Source organism: Aythya fuligula, chromosome 5 (assembly GCF_009819795.1).
Source record: "Aythya fuligula isolate bAytFul2 chromosome 5, bAytFul2.pri, whole genome shotgun sequence".
In the NCBI taxonomy this organism is placed as follows: Eukaryota; Metazoa; Chordata; class Aves; order Anseriformes; family Anatidae; genus Aythya; species Aythya fuligula.
Genome location: NC_045563.1, coordinates 31,520,304 through 31,536,282, shown reverse-complemented (window position 1 = coordinate 31,536,282; position 15,979 = coordinate 31,520,304). Strand labels below are relative to the sequence as shown.

The 15,979-nt window shown below is 59.2% G+C and overlaps 5 protein-coding genes across 6 annotated transcripts in view; 1 reads left to right on the top strand and 4 right to left on the bottom strand.

Annotated features, from left to right (window-relative positions):
• Positions 1 to 364: 364 nt before the first annotated feature.
• On the bottom strand, positions 365 to 1,576 carry LOC116490063 (interferon-induced transmembrane protein 5-like). Its single transcript, XM_032188939.1, has 2 exons — positions 1,329 to 1,576; positions 365 to 855 (listed from the first exon to the last, which is right to left on the bottom strand). Exons 1-2 carry the CDS (start codon positions 1,512 to 1,514, stop codon positions 637 to 639), a joined length of 405 nt encoding a protein of 134 aa, XP_032044830.1. The 5' UTR covers positions 1,515 to 1,576; the 3' UTR covers positions 365 to 636.
• Positions 1,577 to 2,515: 939 nt separating this feature from the next.
• Positions 2,516 to 4,057, bottom strand: LOC116489416 (dispanin subfamily A member 2b-like). The gene is made up of 2 exons (XM_032187778.1): positions 3,714 to 4,057; positions 2,516 to 3,004 (listed from the first exon to the last, which is right to left on the bottom strand). The coding sequence occupies exons 1-2, from the start codon at positions 3,897 to 3,899 to the stop codon at positions 2,861 to 2,863; spliced, it is 330 nt and encodes a 109-aa protein (XP_032043669.1). The 5' UTR covers positions 3,900 to 4,057; the 3' UTR covers positions 2,516 to 2,860.
• Positions 4,058 to 4,134: 77 nt separating this feature from the next.
• On the bottom strand, positions 4,135 to 6,138 carry LOC116489415 (dispanin subfamily A member 2b-like). Its single transcript, XM_032187776.1, has 2 exons — positions 5,827 to 6,138; positions 4,135 to 4,938 (listed from the first exon to the last, which is right to left on the bottom strand). The coding sequence occupies exons 1-2, from the start codon at positions 6,079 to 6,081 to the stop codon at positions 4,783 to 4,785; spliced, it is 411 nt and encodes a 136-aa protein (XP_032043667.1). The 5' UTR covers positions 6,082 to 6,138; the 3' UTR covers positions 4,135 to 4,782.
• The window catches only part of B4GALNT4 (beta-1,4-N-acetyl-galactosaminyltransferase 4), a 33,143-nt gene continuing 22,356 nt past the window's right edge, over positions 5,193 to 15,979 (top strand). Inside the window, exon 1 of one of the 2 annotated variants that reach the window (XM_032187774.1) lies at positions 5,193 to 5,329. In XM_032187774.1, the coding sequence (XP_032043665.1) occupies positions 5,230 to 5,329 (100 nt within the window). In that variant the 5' untranslated portion in view covers positions 5,193 to 5,229. Of the gene's footprint in view, positions 5,330 to 13,813; positions 14,014 to 15,979 lie in introns of those variants that run through there. The other variant, XM_032187773.1, reaches the window with a different exon arrangement.
• LOC116489414 (dispanin subfamily A member 2b-like) lies at positions 9,898 to 11,493 on the bottom strand. The gene is made up of 2 exons (XM_032187775.1): positions 10,873 to 11,493; positions 9,898 to 10,433 (listed from the first exon to the last, which is right to left on the bottom strand). The coding sequence occupies exons 1-2, from the start codon at positions 11,086 to 11,088 to the stop codon at positions 10,224 to 10,226; spliced, it is 426 nt and encodes a 141-aa protein (XP_032043666.1). The 5' UTR covers positions 11,089 to 11,493; the 3' UTR covers positions 9,898 to 10,223.

The window sequence follows — 15,979 nt, the reverse complement described above, 5'->3', positions numbered from 1 at the left end:
ATCCCATGTGGCTCGCAGTCATCACACGCAGGTCTCCTCTGTCATGGCCCAGGAGCCAGCTGGGGGGGATTCTGCTGTGCTGCCATGAATTTGTAGGTTTCAGCTCTGCCTGGGGAGGTGGTGGTTGCTCTACCGGGCTGTTGCCATCCCAAGTCAGGAAACATCTGCCTACTTCTTTCCCCTCCTCTGCTATAGATGAGGCCCATGTTCTTCCCCTCACCCCAACTGTTTTAGGCTGGGACACCCTAGAAGCAATGTAGATTAACTCTTGCAGTTGTGAAGTGCACTATCTGAGCACACAAAACACATTTATATCATCCCTTAGCAGGATCCCTGCACCACGTACACACAGGCATGCCACAGGTTCGCAGTGGGTGAATTGTTTTAATGATTTAAATAATAATCGCTGAGGCTGGAGGGGTGCCGTAGTCCACAGGGGAGGCAGGATTTAAAAAACAAATAAACAAAACCACACAAGGTAAACGGAAATAACGTAGCTGCCCAAAGAAGCATGGGGTTGGGCACGGAGGGGCTGGGGGTTCTGGGCTGGATGAGGATTTTATTCAGGGCTGGCAGTCCTTTTTCGGGAGGCTGCCAGTGCTGCAAAGGAGCTTTGTCCAGCCCATCGCCCACTGGTCACTTGTCCTCGTCGTCGCCTGTGTTGAACTGGTAGCTGAAGAAGCCCACGGAGTCCTGGGCGAGCTTGGAGAGGTGGAGGACACCGGTGACGACCAGGGCAGCGAGTACGAGAGGCAGCACCACGCTCCCGGCCGTGGCCAGGGCATTGTAGCACCGGGCCTTGGAGCTGAAGCGCCGAGCGGCTTCCACGTCCCCAGCCACTTTGCGGTCCCGCGCCTGCAAGAACCAAGACGCAGGGCAGCCCTGGCTCCCCTCGTGCACCCTCCTGGCTTCCTCCAGCCTTCCCCTGGGGCGTCTGCCCAGCTCCAGCCCAGCTGGAGGGTAGATCCAGACATGGGGCTGGGGGCATATCAGCCCCTCCAGCGTCATCTAGGGCCAACAGTAGCTCCTCGGGTGATGACAAGAAGCTGTGATTACCTGGCTGGGGGCCTTCTGACAGCATTATTAATAGGTGGCAGGACAAAGAGGAGGGCTTTACCGGGGCATGCTGTCACCTAAAATGGTCTATCTGAGGGTGTTGAGCTCTCATCTTTGTGCCCGCCATCCCAGGCAGTTATTTGTGATGCCCTAGAAAATCCTCCCTGCTCCTGCATCAGCACGGGGGGTGACAGGGACTCCTAGAAACACCAGGTGACCCCAAACACCCCCTCTCCCATCCCTGCTCATGCCCTGGCCATGGCACAGCTTACCTTGACAGAGAAGGCGAGAGCCACAAAGCCAAGGCAGCAGAAGTTCATGTAGATGGTGTTGAAGATGGACCAGATGAGGTGGTCGCGGGGTGGCGCAGAGGCCCCGACGGTGACGACGGTGGGAGACAGGTCCCGCTTGTGGGATGTCATGGGCAGGTAGTCCTCCCGTGGGTAGGACGTGTCCATGGCCACGGAGAGAGGCACCCCGCGGCTCTCCTGCTGCACCAGCCTGGCTGGGGGAGCGGGGCTGGGCGGCCCCTTTATATAGTGCTCGCCTGCAGCCCGGCCTTGTCTCCTCTATATATAAAACAGAGAAATTACAGCCCTCCACGAGCTGTGGTTATCAGAAATGCTTGGCTGGGAGCTAGGAGAAACAAAGTTGGTTTTGTGAGCCTGCCTTTCTCTCGCGAGTGGATGGGCTTTCTATATCCAGCCTTTCTCCCACAGCGAGGGGCACGGGACCAAGGGGACAGAGCTGTGGGATGGGTTGGAAACCAAGCAGCCACCACCCCCCGGACACGATGCAGGATGCCAGGAGACGTTTCCTCACACCGGTGCCTCCAGCCAAGGCCTGTAGGTGGTGGTGATCGGGAAAACTCCTCAAACACCAGCAAGGCCTGGTTGCTCTGGGAGGCTGGAGTTTCCTGTGTGTCAGCAGAAGCTGCTGTCGTTGGGTGTGTGTGTGTTTGCCTTGCAACGCGCCTTTCACGTCAGTTGTTTCAATAAGGGCAATTGCAGTAAGTAATCGTTTTGATCTCTGTCACTACAGCACCCAGGGTAATGGGCTAGAAGCCTGTGGGACTAAGTACTGCTAAAAGCTCCACACTTAGGCATCCTCCCCACCTCCCTCCTCCAGGAATGCATTACATGGGCATTTAATGCTAAAATGTGGAAGGGCTTCTTCTAGCAAAGCCCTCTAGGGTTCTCTGGAAGTAGGAGGGGATGGGGCTTTGCAGCAGGATGTCTGTTTACAGCCAGAAAACACTTTTTTTTTCCCCATTTCCTTCTTCTGCTGTGCCTAAATCTTTAGGAAAAAACTCATGTCCTCAGCTGGGGGAAGAGGTGGGGGCTGGCAGCGCCCTGCAAGGCGGTGGGGATGGAGGAGGATGAGGATGAGGAGGCTGCCACCAAGATGCTGAAGGACCCTCTCTTGTCCTTCCCTGCTGTGAATAAGGCAACAGGCAAGGGGCTTGGCAAGCAGGAGCTTTATTTGTGGCAGCAGCGATCTACATGAGCATTGCAGCTTCAACAAACACCGACGCAGCCCAGGGAACCCAGCAGCTCCCTGACGAGGAGCACAAGCAGAGGAGGAAGGGGGCTGCCCCTTCCCCATCCCACCCTGGCCCACCCATCCCCTTCCAACCACCAGCCATGCCGGCCACCCGGCACAGCAAGGGGACAGGGCTCTGCCTTCCTCACCACCCCCTCCAACCAAAGCAGAGACACGAAGGTACATATTTTTTTGGGGGGTAGGGGGGCAGTGGGAGGGTGGCGGGTCGGTCCATTGGTTGAGGGGATGTGGCCAGCAGTGGTCAGGTGATGACGGCCACGAAGACAGTGATGGCAACGATCACGGTGACGACCATCAGCAGGGAGCAGATGATGTTCAACACCTTGGCCCGGGTGCTGTGCTTCCTGGCACCCTCCACGTCCCCCAGCATCTTGCAGTCGCGGGCCTGTGGGAACAAGTGGAGGCTGGGGGGGGGGAGGGAAGAAAAATCTGGGGACCCCTCCCCACCTGGGGAAGTTGTCAAAAGGGAGCTGGGACCTCATGGATGCCTTCCCTTGGGGGGCAGGGTGTGAAGTTGCCCATGTACCCCCCCTCCACACACAGTCCTGGATTTTGGGGTACGGGCAGCAAGGTAGGAAGGTTTGGGGGTGATAAACTGAGGGGGTGTCAGGGAAAAATCGGGCTGGGTTGGGGGGCACTGGTTCTGGGCTGGGGGGTGGTCAGGTCATGGAGGGGAGGTTCTGGGTTGTGGGGGGGTCCCAAGCTGTGTGGGTGGGTTGGGGGGGATCAGATTGGGCAGCAACGAATGTGGGGGGCACTTCATTGGGGGGTTGGGGATGGGGGGGGAGAGGGATATGTTTTGTCAGGCTGGGTCAGGCGGAGACCAGATTGGAGGAGGTTGAAGTAGTGGGGGGTCCTGGGGTGGGCCAAAGGGGGTGGATCGGGGGGTCCTGGGTTGGGGGGATTTGGGGGTCCTGGGTTGGGGGCGGGGGTCCGGACAGATCGGCTCTGGAGACCCTAGGAGGAGGTGGCTTGGAATAGGGGGGCATGATGACAACACAATGGGACACGGGGTGGGCAGGGGTCCTGGGGTGGGTGGGCAAAGTGACACCAGGTCGGGGGATGAGGGGGATTTGGTGGGGGGGGGGTCTCACCTTGATGGAGAAGATGAGCGCGGGGAAGCAGAGGCAGCCGAGGTAGGCGAGCTCGTAACCCATCAGGACGTTGAAGAGGGACCAGAGAAAGAAGTCTCGGGGCTGCTCGTTGGGGCCGGTGGTGGGGGGCTGCCCCCGGCTGGGGGGGTACAGCGGGATGCTCACCTCCTCCCGCTGGGGCTTCATGACGGGGCAGGGGCGCCGAGCGGGGACGGGAGGGTTGGGAAGCGTGTAGGGGAACTGAAACGGAACCCAACCCCGCAGCGGCCCCACACCGCCCCTAAATCCGGCCCCGAGGCCCCAGAGCGCAGGCGGAGCAGCCGAGCCCCCTTCCCGGCCTCCAGGCTCAGCCTGGTTGGTGTCCGTCCTTTTACCCCCCCCATGTTCCCCCCCCCGGGTGCGAGGACACTGACCCCTCTCAGGGACGGGCAGCCGTGGACATGGCTGGCAGCCGGCGTGTGGGCAGGCTTTAGGGGGGGCTACAAGGGCAGAAAAAGGCAAAGCTGCTGCTCGGAGGGGTTGGGGGGGATTAAAAGTTGCCGAGGGACTGATTGGAGGGGGGGGAGGGACAAGTGGGAGCCCCTCCCCAGCTCCCCCTGGGTTCAGCAGCAGGGCTGTAAAGCTTGGTGGTCCCCCTCCCCACTGTGATCTCCACCTGGGGTGGTTAACTGGTCTGGGAGGGGGCTCTGGGGGTGCTAAACACCCCCATAAACCCAGGAAGGGGGAAATATTTAACAGCACTGATGTGCTCTCCAAGACCTTCTGCTGCTGCTTGGCCCCGTTCCCTTCTCGTCTGAGTTATGGGGTAGCCACAGCCCCCTGAGGTGGGGATGCTTAGGGTGGATAATGCCTCCCGAAACCCAAAACCATGACATTTCCAAGCCAAAAGGGAGTGAGGAAAGCTTTATTGATCTTGAGCTCACCCCAGAGGCTCACTCCCAGCGGGGTCACCACGGCGGGCGCACCCCCTCAGCTGGAGGGAGGGGGTTGGAAGGGTGATGGGGTTTGGGGCCGGGGGGGGGGTAAGGGAGAGCAAAGCCGTGGTGCTGCCTCTCCTCAGTGGGCCAGGTCAGGGGTATACTGGTCTGTAGAGCAGTGCCACAACGACTATGACGATGATGGTGCCCACGATACCCAGGCATAACGCCGCGATGTTGAGGCTCCTGGCTGTCCTCCCGTAGCTGTTGGCGGCCATGAGGTCCTTCGCCACTGTCCTATCTCGGGCCTGCAGAGGGAGAGGAGCGAGGGAGCCTCAGACACCCGCCCAGCTCCACCACCGCAACGCGGCCGCTCTTGCCGAAACCTGGCAGCGGCATCCACGAGGCGCCAGACCCCCCTCCCCCCGGATTGGAAGCAGAGCTCCCGGCAGCCTAAAAGCCATTTCTTAATGGCTTATTAAAAGCCATTACACTTGGCCATGTGCTGCCCGGTCCTGCAGAGCCGCGGCATTGGCAGTGGAGGAGAGATGGGGGAGAAGGAGGGGGGGGTCCCAGTGTGCTTCCCGGGGCGCCGGTGAATGCTGCCCTGCCCTCCCCTCCCTGTGTGCTCATTACGAACGATTAGCCTTAAAGGCAATAAAGGGAAGGTGCTTGGGGAGCAGCTGCTGCTTATCGCAGGTAGGGCAAAAGTGTCGTGGCGCATTGGTGAGCGCTGCATGAGGCTCTCGGGGTGGGGTGGGGGGAGCAGGGAGCCAGCTCCATGGCTTTGTGACACCATCGGCTGATTTGGGGTGCTCGGGGGCAGTGGAGAAGAGCCGAGAGCAACATGGTGCCTGGGTCCCCCTCTCCCTGTGGCCCTTGGGGACGGTGAAGCGCTGAGAGGTGACAAGTGGCCCTCCAAAGGTGGCTTTCCAGGGGAGGTTGGGTGTGGGGCAGGGCTGGATGTGGCAGGGTGGAGGGGGGAGACATCAGACAGGCAGGGAAGGGAGAGTGGTGATAATGGGGTTTGGGGCAAGCTGGAGTGGGATGGGACAAAATGGGATGGGATGGGACAAAATGGGATGGGAAAAGGTAGGGTGGGATGGGGTTGGGGAGCCCCAGCGTGGGGGCAGGTGGCAGCCAGGGCTCCCAGGCTGGGCGGGGGGTTGCCGGGACTAGGCTGACTTTTCCCTCACCTTGATGGAGAAGACAAGAGCGAGGAAGCCCAGGCAGAAGGGGTTGCAGTACATGGCGTTGAAGAAAGACCACAGCACAAAGTCCTTGGGTGGCGGGGTAGAAACGGGTGTGGGCTCCGTCTGGCCGAAAGAGGTGGCCTGGCCAAAAGAGGTGGCCTGGCCAAAGGAGGTGGACGGGGGGTTGGGGGTGCTGGCTCCCCCGTTCCTGCCATAGGGTTGCATGTTGATGCTGAAGGACTGCGGGTAGTTCTCCATGGCAGCCTGGCAGCAGCGAAGAGCTGGAGCACCGGTGCTTGGGCTTGCCCAGTTATGGGTGAGTGGAAGGGTTTGTCAGGGTGGGGTCACCCCGCCCCGCACTGGGGCGGGGGCAACCAGCCCCGTATCCCAGCTGGAGATTAGCCGGCTGCCTTGGGGTCACTGGGATCGGGACAGGGGAGCGGCAAGGAGCCAGACACGATCTGTGGGGAGGATGGGGAGATGGGCCAAAGGGAAGTCCACAGGCTGGGTGATGTGGCAAAGCCTCATCTCCTTGTCCTTGTTGCTTTATGCTTCTTTATACGTGCCCTGGGGAGTGCAGGGCAGGGCTGTGCCAGCTGCTGTTCTGTCCCAGCACGGACACGAAGGGCAGTAGGGACAGATGGGGGCCACCACGAGCACCCCATACAGCCCTTATCCTGAAGCTGTGGGGGGGACAGGCTGCAAAACACCACTCCGGAGCTGCTTCAGCTTTTGCATCTCATCCCCAGCAGTGCCAGCATTTGGGAGCCAGCTCGTGTCGAGGCGTTTGCACGGTGTCAGCAAGGGTATGGCAATTCGGTGAGGCTGGAGTGCAAAGGGTGGCTTCTCGATGGCACGGGGCAAGGTGGCTGGAAGGGGGCATAGGGTGTGCTGCTTGTCCCCAGGAGGATTTGTGGACTCGATCCCCATCTGCGGGGAATAAAGCTACTGGCTTTGCACTTTGGGTTTGAAGGGTTTTCTTTTCTTTACTCTTTTTCTTTTTCTTTTTCTTTTTCTTTTTTTTTAATTTATAAATTTATTTCTTTCCTTTGTAGTGTCTTGCAGCTGCTGAAATGATTAGGGGAATTAAAAAAAAAAAAAAAAAAAAAAGGTTCAGAAAAGCAGCAAGGAGTTAAAAATTACCTGAATTAAAAAAATACCAATGCACAGAGCAAACGCATTGTGTGTGTTTCAGAAACATCAACAGCCTGCAGATTCAATTCACGTTTCCCGGGGAAATGAGTTAGAGGCAGAGAAAACGAAACTGAAACAACTTTTTTTTTTTTTTTTTTTTTTTTTTTTTTTTTTTTTTGTGAGAAATGGGGTTTTCCTACTCAGGAAAAATTGAAGATTGGGAGGTTTCATGTCTGGGCTACATCAAGGGCATTAGCCACTTGTGCTTGCTGTCACATGGCTTTTGTGGAAACCTGAATGCTTTGGTGCAAATCCAAGCCCTGGCCCCCAAAGTTGCTTATCTCAAAACCTTAGGAACAGAAAGATTTTTTAAAAATGTATTTCTTTCCCTGTTCCTGAAGCTATTTTCCCATTGTCAGGGCGCTGCTCTTTGAAGGTAACGAGGTTCAGTTGGGCGTAGTGACAATTAAGTGGAGAGGCTGGCGGGGAGGGGAATTGTAGCTGGAGGAGGGAGAGGGCTCGGCGGGGATTTGGGGCTGGGTTTGCGCTGAAGACCCAAAAACCTGACCTGCAGCTCTGCCAAAAAAGCTGCAGGTGTCCCTCCACGGGGCACAATGCACTGCTCTGCCTCACCCAAGCCAAGGGTGAAGGTGCTGGTGGCAAAATCAGACAGCGCTGGCAGCTGCGAGGGTCATGAGCATCTGGCTTGTCCCAAAAGACCCCACGTCTCCGCTGAGGTTTCTAAAAATCCTCCCTGAGCGTGGCTTTATGGTTGTGGTCTTATCTAAATGAGCTCAGCGCGAACATCCTGAAATTGCCACCTGCCCGCTGTCGCCTGCATTGCCCTCAGTTTGCTCTTGCACCTGAGCAAATGACGGGGACAAGAAGGCACAAGGAAGAGACAAAGTCCAGCCCCTGCTGCTGCTGGGTGGGGGCCACAGTCCCCACTAGCCCCAGGGGGATGCTGGAGTGAGAAGGGGGCTGCATGGGGCTAGGGGGATGCTATAGGGCACCATGCACCAGAGGGACGGGATGAGAAAGCGAAATACCAGGATTGGCTTTTTGCATGAAGGGAGAAAAAGTCTCTGCAAAGCAAGAATGAGACTTTTATTTTTTTTCAGGTCTGTCGGAGGGTTTCTCAGCCGGGCTGAGCACGGGGCGCTGGGTTTCACCGAGTCCATTGCTCGCTCTGGGCTCGCTGCTGGCAGCAGGGCAGGGAGTTCAGTGGCCCGGTGGCTGCCTGCCAACGGCCCGCAGCGATTGCTGCAAGGGCACAAACGGACTGTTCATGTCGCGGGAACACCCCTGCCCTGCCCCTGTGCACCCCAAGAATAAGGGCTTTGCTTCCAAAGACCCCCCCCTCCCATTGCCTGCAGGGATCTGGCCCAAGGGAGCTGTGCCTCCCAGAGCTGTGCCACGCACGGAAAAGCACGGTCACGCTCAGGGAAGAGGTTTTGGGGCTGGGGATGCACTCGCTGAGTCTGTCCCACTCCCCACGGGGATGTCAGACCGGAGAACTGAAGTCCACTTTTGGCTGCAGGCTGTCTTTAGGAATTGCCCCCAGGTTTTTGCATGTGTCAGCTGCCTGGGGAGACTGTCAGATGGAGAGGTGGCATGTGTGAAAAACACCCTGATTTTGGGGGGGGGGGGGGGGATTTCAGCTGGGTCCTGCTGCTGAGGAGGGGGAGGAACACGCAGCAGAGGGTGGGACTCAGCCCAGCCCACCCGCACCCCGCCAAGACCTTGTATAACGGGACCAGGCTGCTGCCAACACTAGAAGGAGGCAGCGCTGCTGAGACCTGGAGAGGTCTGGACAACGTTTACGAGCAGGGATTTCATTGCCCTTTGCAAGGCTCCTTGACCCCAGCAGCTGGACAGGAACACGGAGTCCCAAATCTTGCTTGTGGACATGCATTGCCTGCTGGCTGCTTGGGAAGGTGGCCGAGAGCACTGCTCCCAGCCGGCAGCACGTGTCTGTTTGCTTTTACAGGAATGAGAGGAGGAATAAATGATTCACCCGGCCGATGCTGCCAGGGATCCTGCAACAAATAACTGTTGTGTATTGCGGGAAGGATTTCGGATGGCTTGCTCATGAGCAGAGCTTCTTGGCAGGAGTTGTTCTGGAGGAAACAAAAAAAAAAGCAAAGGCTTTCTCTCAGCTTGGCGGGGCCCCAGCCCTGGGGAGCAGAGCGAAGGCTTCCAGCGAGCTGGGGAGCAGGAAAGGCAGGCCAAGCACATACCTGAACCTCTGCCAGATCGGCTTTGTCCGGGACTTTTGTTCGGGTGGTCGGGGCCTTGCCTGGGTCAATTTGGACACGACTGAAGCCATGAAAGCCACGGGCGTGATTTTTTTTTTTTACATCACCCTTCGGCTGGGCTGAGGGAGGGGGGCTGGCAGGATGGGGCAAGGCTGAGAAGTTTTGGAGAGGAGGGGAGAGGTGTTGCCATCTCACTTGTCCTCCAAAACACCCCGTGCCTCTGTCACCTGGTGGTGCTTCCCCATCGCGGTGATTTGGGATGGGGCCATCCCACCCATGGCTCCCCCTTCCTCCTGGAAGCCTCTCCCGTCCCCCACTGCCCCGAGCTGGGCCAAAACCCTTTTTGCACCTCCCTGCCCCCCGATGAAGCCTGCCTGCATCTCTAGGGGTAGGGGTGATGGTGGTGGCACCCCAGGGACGGGGACACTCTTCCCTCCTGCCCTCATCCTTGCCATGGTCCATCCTATCCCAATGCACTGAGCTGGGTTCACCAGTCTGTGCATTTCGGAGCATCCTTGCAATGCTGCGTGCACTGAGGGTGACAGAGGGGACAGTTGTCCCATGGCAGTGCTTCACCAGGACAGCCACCATTTCCCGTCCCAAAAAGCTGGGCTAGGGGACTCCCCCCACCAAAAAAAAAAAAAAAAAAAAAAAAGGAAAAAAGAAAAAAAGAAAGGATGAGCCGTGGGCAAAAGTGAAAGAAACCTTTATTAAAAACACTTCTGACAAGAAGGTACTTGGGGCTATATATAAAAAAAAGCCAGAGCAAAGCAAGTGGCAAAGCGTGCGCGTCCCCTTCCCAAAGGCAGCTTCTGGGGGCTCGGCTCCCGCCGGAGGAGAGGTGTCACGAGGCGCTTTGAGCGGTGGTCAGAGGGACTTGGAGCAGCAAGGGAAGCAGGGCAAGACCCCAGCAAGTGCTGGACGGGCTGCACGGGGGTCTCAGCCCTGCTCCGAGGGGCGGCGGGGGCTGCAGCGGGCCGAGTTCTGCCCCCGGTGCCGGGGAAGGGGCTATGTGGGGCCGAAGAAGCGGTGGTCACCCTGCCGCTGCTGCTGGTGGTTGAGCAGGTTGACGAAGGTGATGGTGCCGCTCGCGATCAGGGCGATGATGAGGATGATCAAGAAGATGTTGAGCAGCAGGGCCGTGATGTTCAGGTACTTGGCGGTGGAGCCGTAGCTGAGCGCCCCGCTGTAGTCGCCGAGGACTTTGCGATCCCTGGACTGGGGAGACCAAAGCCGGAGTCAGTGGGGTCAGGGCTGGGGAGAGGGGGCTGCGGATGGGGGCTCTGGGCAACCCATGGAGCATCCTGGGCTTGGGGCTCCGGAGGGTCTGCGGAGCTCCCTGCGGGGTCACCTCCAGGATGGGGGATTTGGGGAGGTCCGCGGGTCTCCCTAGGGTCAGGGGCTCTGCGGGGTCCACCCATTAACCCACGGCCGGGGCTTTTGGTGCTCCACAAGGCAACCCCAGGCTTGGCGATTTTGGGGGGCTCCAAGGGACTCTGTGGGGTCCACGGCGCATCCTAGAGCCGGGCTTTTGGGGCTCCCCGGCTCCACCCCCCCCACCTTGTGCGGCCGCTACCCCACCGCCCCCTGGATGCCAACACTACCCCCGACCCCCTCCTCACCCCATCCCCGTCCCCGTTCCCCTTTTTCCCCAAACCTTGACGGAGAAGACGAGCGCCAGGAAGCCGAGGCAGCAGACATTGCTGTACAGCGTGGAGCACAGCGACCAAGCCAGGTGGTCGCGGGGGGGGGCCTGCACCGGGGTGGGCTCCACGGGCACCACGACGCTTCGGGACATGTTCTCCATGTCCAAACCCTCCACCAGAGGCTCGTAGGGTGGCAGAGCGAGTCCCGGAGCTCGGGTCCGCTCCATCCCCGCTTGCTCGGGGCTCGGGGGCGGGCGGCGGGGGCGGCGCTGCGGGCAGGGGGGGGCGCTCAGAGACCGCAGGTTTCGAGGTTTCGTTTCCCAGCCGCTGGGGCTGGGGCTGGGGTTTGGGGAGGGGAAAAGCCCTGCCCGCCCTCTTCCTATGTCCTGGCCCCGGCGCTGCGCCCCGCGTCGTCCCCAAGCGCCAGGACTTGGCTGGGGTCGTTAAAGTGTCTGTTTAATTATTTGTGTATTAATTTTGGCAGCAGGAGGAGATGGGGGTGATGCCGGCTGCTGGATGGGTGGTTGGGCTGGGAGAAGGCTTAGGGGGGCTTCATTGCGCTAAATAATTAGCGTAATGCCGTGCTTTGTAATTAGCTTAAAGGGAGTCGTGGCGAGGGGAGGCGCTTTTCCTGTTCGCCAAATGAGGGAAAACGCCTTGAAATTGTGCCAGGGGAGGTTTAGGCTGGATTTTAGGAGAAATTTCGTCACGGAAAGGGGTGTGAGGCATTGGGACAGGGAAGTGGCGGTGTCGCCATCGCTGGAGAAACGTGGAGATGTAGCACCCCATAGCGTGGGTTGGCGGCGGACTTCAGTGCAAGGTTATGGGTCGGGCCAGGTGATTTAGGAGGACTTTTCCAGCCCGAACCAGTGTACGATTCCATGCAGAAACCCTAAATAACGTACCCACCATGTGGCACCGCGACCCCTGGGGTTGAACCCGGGCACCTGATGACTAAACCCTAAACCACATCTCCTCCATGTGGCGCTGGAAGCCTTCACCTTGGTGTGGAGCCTGGCTGCTTGGGGAAGAACCCCCAAATAATGTTCCCGCTCTGCGACCCCCTGATGAAACCCCAAAATAATGGCCCCACTGTGTGGCACTGTGTGATTTGTCCCTGGTATTGAGCCTGGATGCTTGAGGGAGAAATCCTAAACCATGTCCTTGCCGCGTGGTGCTGGGACCCCCGTCCCTCCCCGCTCTCAGTGGGTGTTTCAGAAGGCAGGCACTGGGTTTTGATCCCCAAAACCTGTCCCTGCTGTCACCTTGTGCCACGCAGCCCTTTGGAGGGCCGAGATCTTGGCCAGGATCCAAGCTCTGCTTTGGCCCCTGGGGAAAAGGGGGAGGCCAGAGGGTGCCGCTTACTGGGGACAAAAACCCGACTTTCCTTAATGTCTGGAGGGACACGCGTCTGCTGTGGCCATTGGGACAGTCAGGCCAGCCGAGCTCCCCATGTCACGTACCGCATGGTTGCCTAATAGGTTTAATTACGAGCCAATTAACCTTCCAAATCTGCTCGCCAGCTGAGCGGGAAAACGCAGCCTGGAGCGCGGGTGCCCTCTAGTTTCCCCAGCTGCGGATGTTAGGATTTTTATTTTTTTTTTTCTTATCACCGTGCTTTCTCCCCCCATTTCATTCCCAGCCCCATGCTCCATGGAGGAGGAGCTGCCGCTCCAAGCTCCAAACAGAAAGGAAGAAAAAAATAAAATAAAATAAAAAAAACAACATCCTGCACCCAAAATTCTGCCTCTGCAGCGGTGAAGTGACTTGGGCCCGGCTCCTCTGGTGCCAGGTGTGATGGCCATCGTCACCACGGGCACTATGAGCTCCATCGTTATATTTTGGCAGAGTTTGGACTGGGGAAACTCCGGTGGGAGAGGTTTTGGTGACACGGGGGGGCCGAGCCTGCAGGAGCTGCCGGTAGGTGGCAGTGGGACCGCGCGGGGCTGGGACTGGGACAAGGATTGGGATGGGGATGGGGATGGGGATGGGATGGGGATGGGATGGGGACGGGATGGGATGGGGACAGGAACAGAGATAAGATGGGATGGGGATGGAGTTGGGGATGGGATGGGGATGGGGACGGGACGAGCACGGGGATGGGGATGAGGATGGAGATGGGGACGAGGATGAGGATGGGACAGGGATGGGGACAGGGATGGGGATGGTATGGGGACAGAGATGGAATGGGATGGGGATGGGGATGGAATGGGGATAGGGATGGGATGGGAATGAGGATGGAGTTGGGGATGGGATGAGGATGGGACAGGGATGGGGATGGGGACGGGGACAGAGATGGAATGGGATGGGGATGGGGATAGGGATGGGGATGGGGGCAGATGGAATGGGGATGGGATGGGATGGGGCTGGTGCTGGTGCCTGCGTCCCGGCTCCCCCCTATTCCTCCCCCACCCCCATGCTCCCCCCTCCCCCCGCAGCCTGCAGGCCGTACCACCCCACGGCGGGGGGGGAAATCCGCGACCCCCGGGGGTCCGTGCAGCCGCAGCCCCCATCCCGAGCCCCCCTCCCCTCGGCTCCGTGCCCCCTCCCCATCCTCCCCCTCCCCACCCCTCCCCTCCCCCCAGGGCCGGGCAGGGCCGAGCCGCCCCCCCCGCGTCCCCCCGTGGCCTCTCCCCGGGCCCCCCAAACCCGCCCCCTCTCCTCTCCCATTGGGCGAGCCGCGGGCGGCGCGGGCTGCGATTGGCCGGCGGCGCCGTCGCTCATCGGTGGCGCCCCCTCCCCGCGTTCCCACGGCCGCCCCATTCATCCCCCGCCCGCCGGTCCCGGCGCCACGGGGCGGCGGCGATGCTCCGGGGGGCCGGGGGCTGCCGAGCCCCGCCGCCGCCCCCCCTGCCCCGCTGCCGGCCCCTAGCGGCTGCCGGGGGCCCGAGGGGCCGGGGTTAGGCGGCGGCGGGGGGCTGGGGGCGCGGTGGGCGGCTGGCAGGGGGAGAGACACCGGTAGGAGGAGGAGGAGGAGGAGGAGGGGCGGCGGCGGGCGGTGATGCCGCGGCTCCCGGTGAAGAAGATCCGCAAGCAGCTGAAGCTGCTGCTGCTGCTGGCGCTGCTCACCTTCGCCGTCTGGTTCACCTACCTCCACATCAGCCTGGTGCGCCAGGGGCGCGCCCTCCGCATCCCCTTCGCCTACGGCAGAGGTAACCCCCCCCCCCCCCCCCATCCCCATCCCCCGGGACCCCTCCCTTGGGATCACCGGGACCCCCCGGTGGGCGTTGATCCCCCTCCCGGTGTCTCCCCGCTTGCCCCATCCATCCCACATTTCCCCTACAGGCGGTGTCACCTCCATCCGTAGCCCCACACCCTCGGGAGGGAGCCGAGAAGGAGCCAAGAATCCCTCGGGGCTTTTACTATTATTATTTATTAATTTCATTTTATTATTATTATTTTTTCTATTATTTTCATTATTATTATTTCTATTATTATTATTATTATTTATTTTTTAAATTTATTGCTCCATTATTTTCTTTCCTTGAGGGTTTCCCACCTCTTTTCCCAGCCATTTGCTTCTTCTCCGTGCTAACAAAAGAAAGTCGGCCGTAAACCCGGGGGCACCCAGGCGCTGGTGCAGGTCCCTGTCCCTGGAGCATCCTCATCCCCTCCATGGGGACCCCCCCAGAAATCCCCAAACCCCTTTTCCACCTGGGAAAGGATGTGGGAGGCTGCAGCACGGCCAGCCCCGAGGGCCCGGTGCTGTGCTCCCCCAAAAGCTTAGCCCCAGGGGAGCGGCCGGGTGAGGGGCTTCACGTTGATGGACCCCCGGTTTTCTGCCTTGCACACCTTGTTGGGCTGTTTTTCTGGTATGAAACTGCATGAAATATTTGCTAGGTGGGCCAAAACTTGAGTTTGAAACGTTTCCGATGGGCTTGCAGGAAGAACCTGTCTCCCATCTTATTATTTTTTAAAATGCTTTGTGCCCTAAAATCATGGGAAAGGAATAAGGAGTTGGTGCTCTTAGAGGGGAGAAATGACTTTTCTGAGCAGGTTGAGGCTGGTGAAGTCTCTCAGCTGCTAAACCCAAAGTTTCCGACTGCAGGAGCAGCATGATCCTGCAGATTTTCAAGCCCCACCGGTGCAATCGGGATAACGCCAATAAGAGGAGCAGGAAATGAGATTTGCTTGGGCATCATCTCTGAGGAGCACTTGCGGGGAGCGCTGCTTGTTTTCTTTTTTCCGCTGCAGGATCAGGCTCATCGGGAAACCCCCAAATTACAGAAGTCTAACCCCAAAGAGGCTGCCCGATATCTTTTAGGGCAGAAAAAGTCCTCTTTCGGGACTGGCAGATGGTGCGGGATGGCAAGCCCGGCTGTCTGTCTGTTGTAGTCCCTCTGGGTGAGGTTTTCCTTTTCTCTGAGGAGGATGCTCAGAGCAAAAGCACGTTCCCTGGCTGTGTTTTAGGGTGCTGAACCTGGTAGGTGCCTGCTCCTGCTCTCCCCTGCTGCCTCCTGTACGTGCCCCACATCCCTGCTGGCCTGTTACGGTGCTCGGGGGGCGAGGGGATGCTGTGTGCTGTAGCAGCGAGATTCATCGCTGTGCCCTGGCTCCTGGCAGAAAGCCCTGCAGTCGTGCTGCAGCTGAAAAGACGAGCTGCCAGTGGGATCCTCGTTTTGGGGGAGAAAGGTGGGGAAAAAGAGCCTGGGGATTGCAGCAGGGGGAACGCTCGTAGGGCTGTGTGAGGAGAAGTGGGTTTGGAGGTGCTGGGTGAGGACGGTGCTCTGGGCTCGATCCACACCGTGGTGTACGTGGCAGAGATTCAGACCCAGCATTTGGGGACGTGGCTGCCTAAAAACTGGGGGAAAAACAGCTTTTGGCACGGCCGGTACCTGATCTTCTGAGCTTAGAGGTGTCCCCAGCCCCACAGCCTTTGGGGATTTTTGGGGACACTTGTCGCTGGAGTGGGAGAGGTGGCTGGGGAGCTGTGCCCGAGAGAACCAAAGGGTGCCCAAGACCTCTCAGCCTGCCTCAGAGGATGCTGCCTGGCTTGTGTCTGCCAGCAGGAGGTGCTTGGAAGGGTTAATTACTCGTTAAACCAAGTGGCACAGAGCCCACGGGCTTTCTGGAAGCTGAAGGTGCGGGATGTGAGTCTTCCTGGCAGCTCTGTTGGGG

Excerpts from the sequence above, each read along its gene's own strand:
- LOC116489414 (XM_032187775.1), bottom strand. The coding sequence starts at position 11,088 with ATGGAGCGGACCCGAGCTCCGGGACTCGCTCTGCCACCCTACGAGCCT. Across the intron at positions 10,434-10,872 it reads CGCTCGTCTTCTCCGTCAAG|TCCAGGGATCGCAAAGTCCT; the intron begins GTTTGGGGAAAA and ends TGGTCTCCCCAG.
- LOC116489416 (XM_032187778.1), bottom strand. The coding sequence starts at position 3,899 with ATGAAGCCCCAGCGGGAGGAGGTGAGCATCCCGCTGTACCCCCCCAGC. Across the intron at positions 3,005-3,713 it reads CGCTCATCTTCTCCATCAAG|GCCCGCGACTGCAAGATGCT; the intron begins GTGAGACCCCCC and ends TTGTTCCCACAG.
- LOC116489415 (XM_032187776.1), bottom strand. The coding sequence starts at position 6,081 with ATGGAGAACTACCCGCAGTCCTTCAGCATCAACATGCAACCCTATGGC. Across the intron at positions 4,939-5,826 it reads CTCTTGTCTTCTCCATCAAG|GCCCGAGATAGGACAGTGGC; the intron begins GTGAGGGAAAAG and ends CTCCCTCTGCAG.
- LOC116490063 (XM_032188939.1), bottom strand. The coding sequence starts at position 1,514 with ATGGACACGTCCTACCCACGGGAGGACTACCTGCCCATGACATCCCAC. Across the intron at positions 856-1,328 it reads CTCTCGCCTTCTCTGTCAAG|GCGCGGGACCGCAAAGTGGC; the intron begins GTAAGCTGTGCC and ends TGGTTCTTGCAG.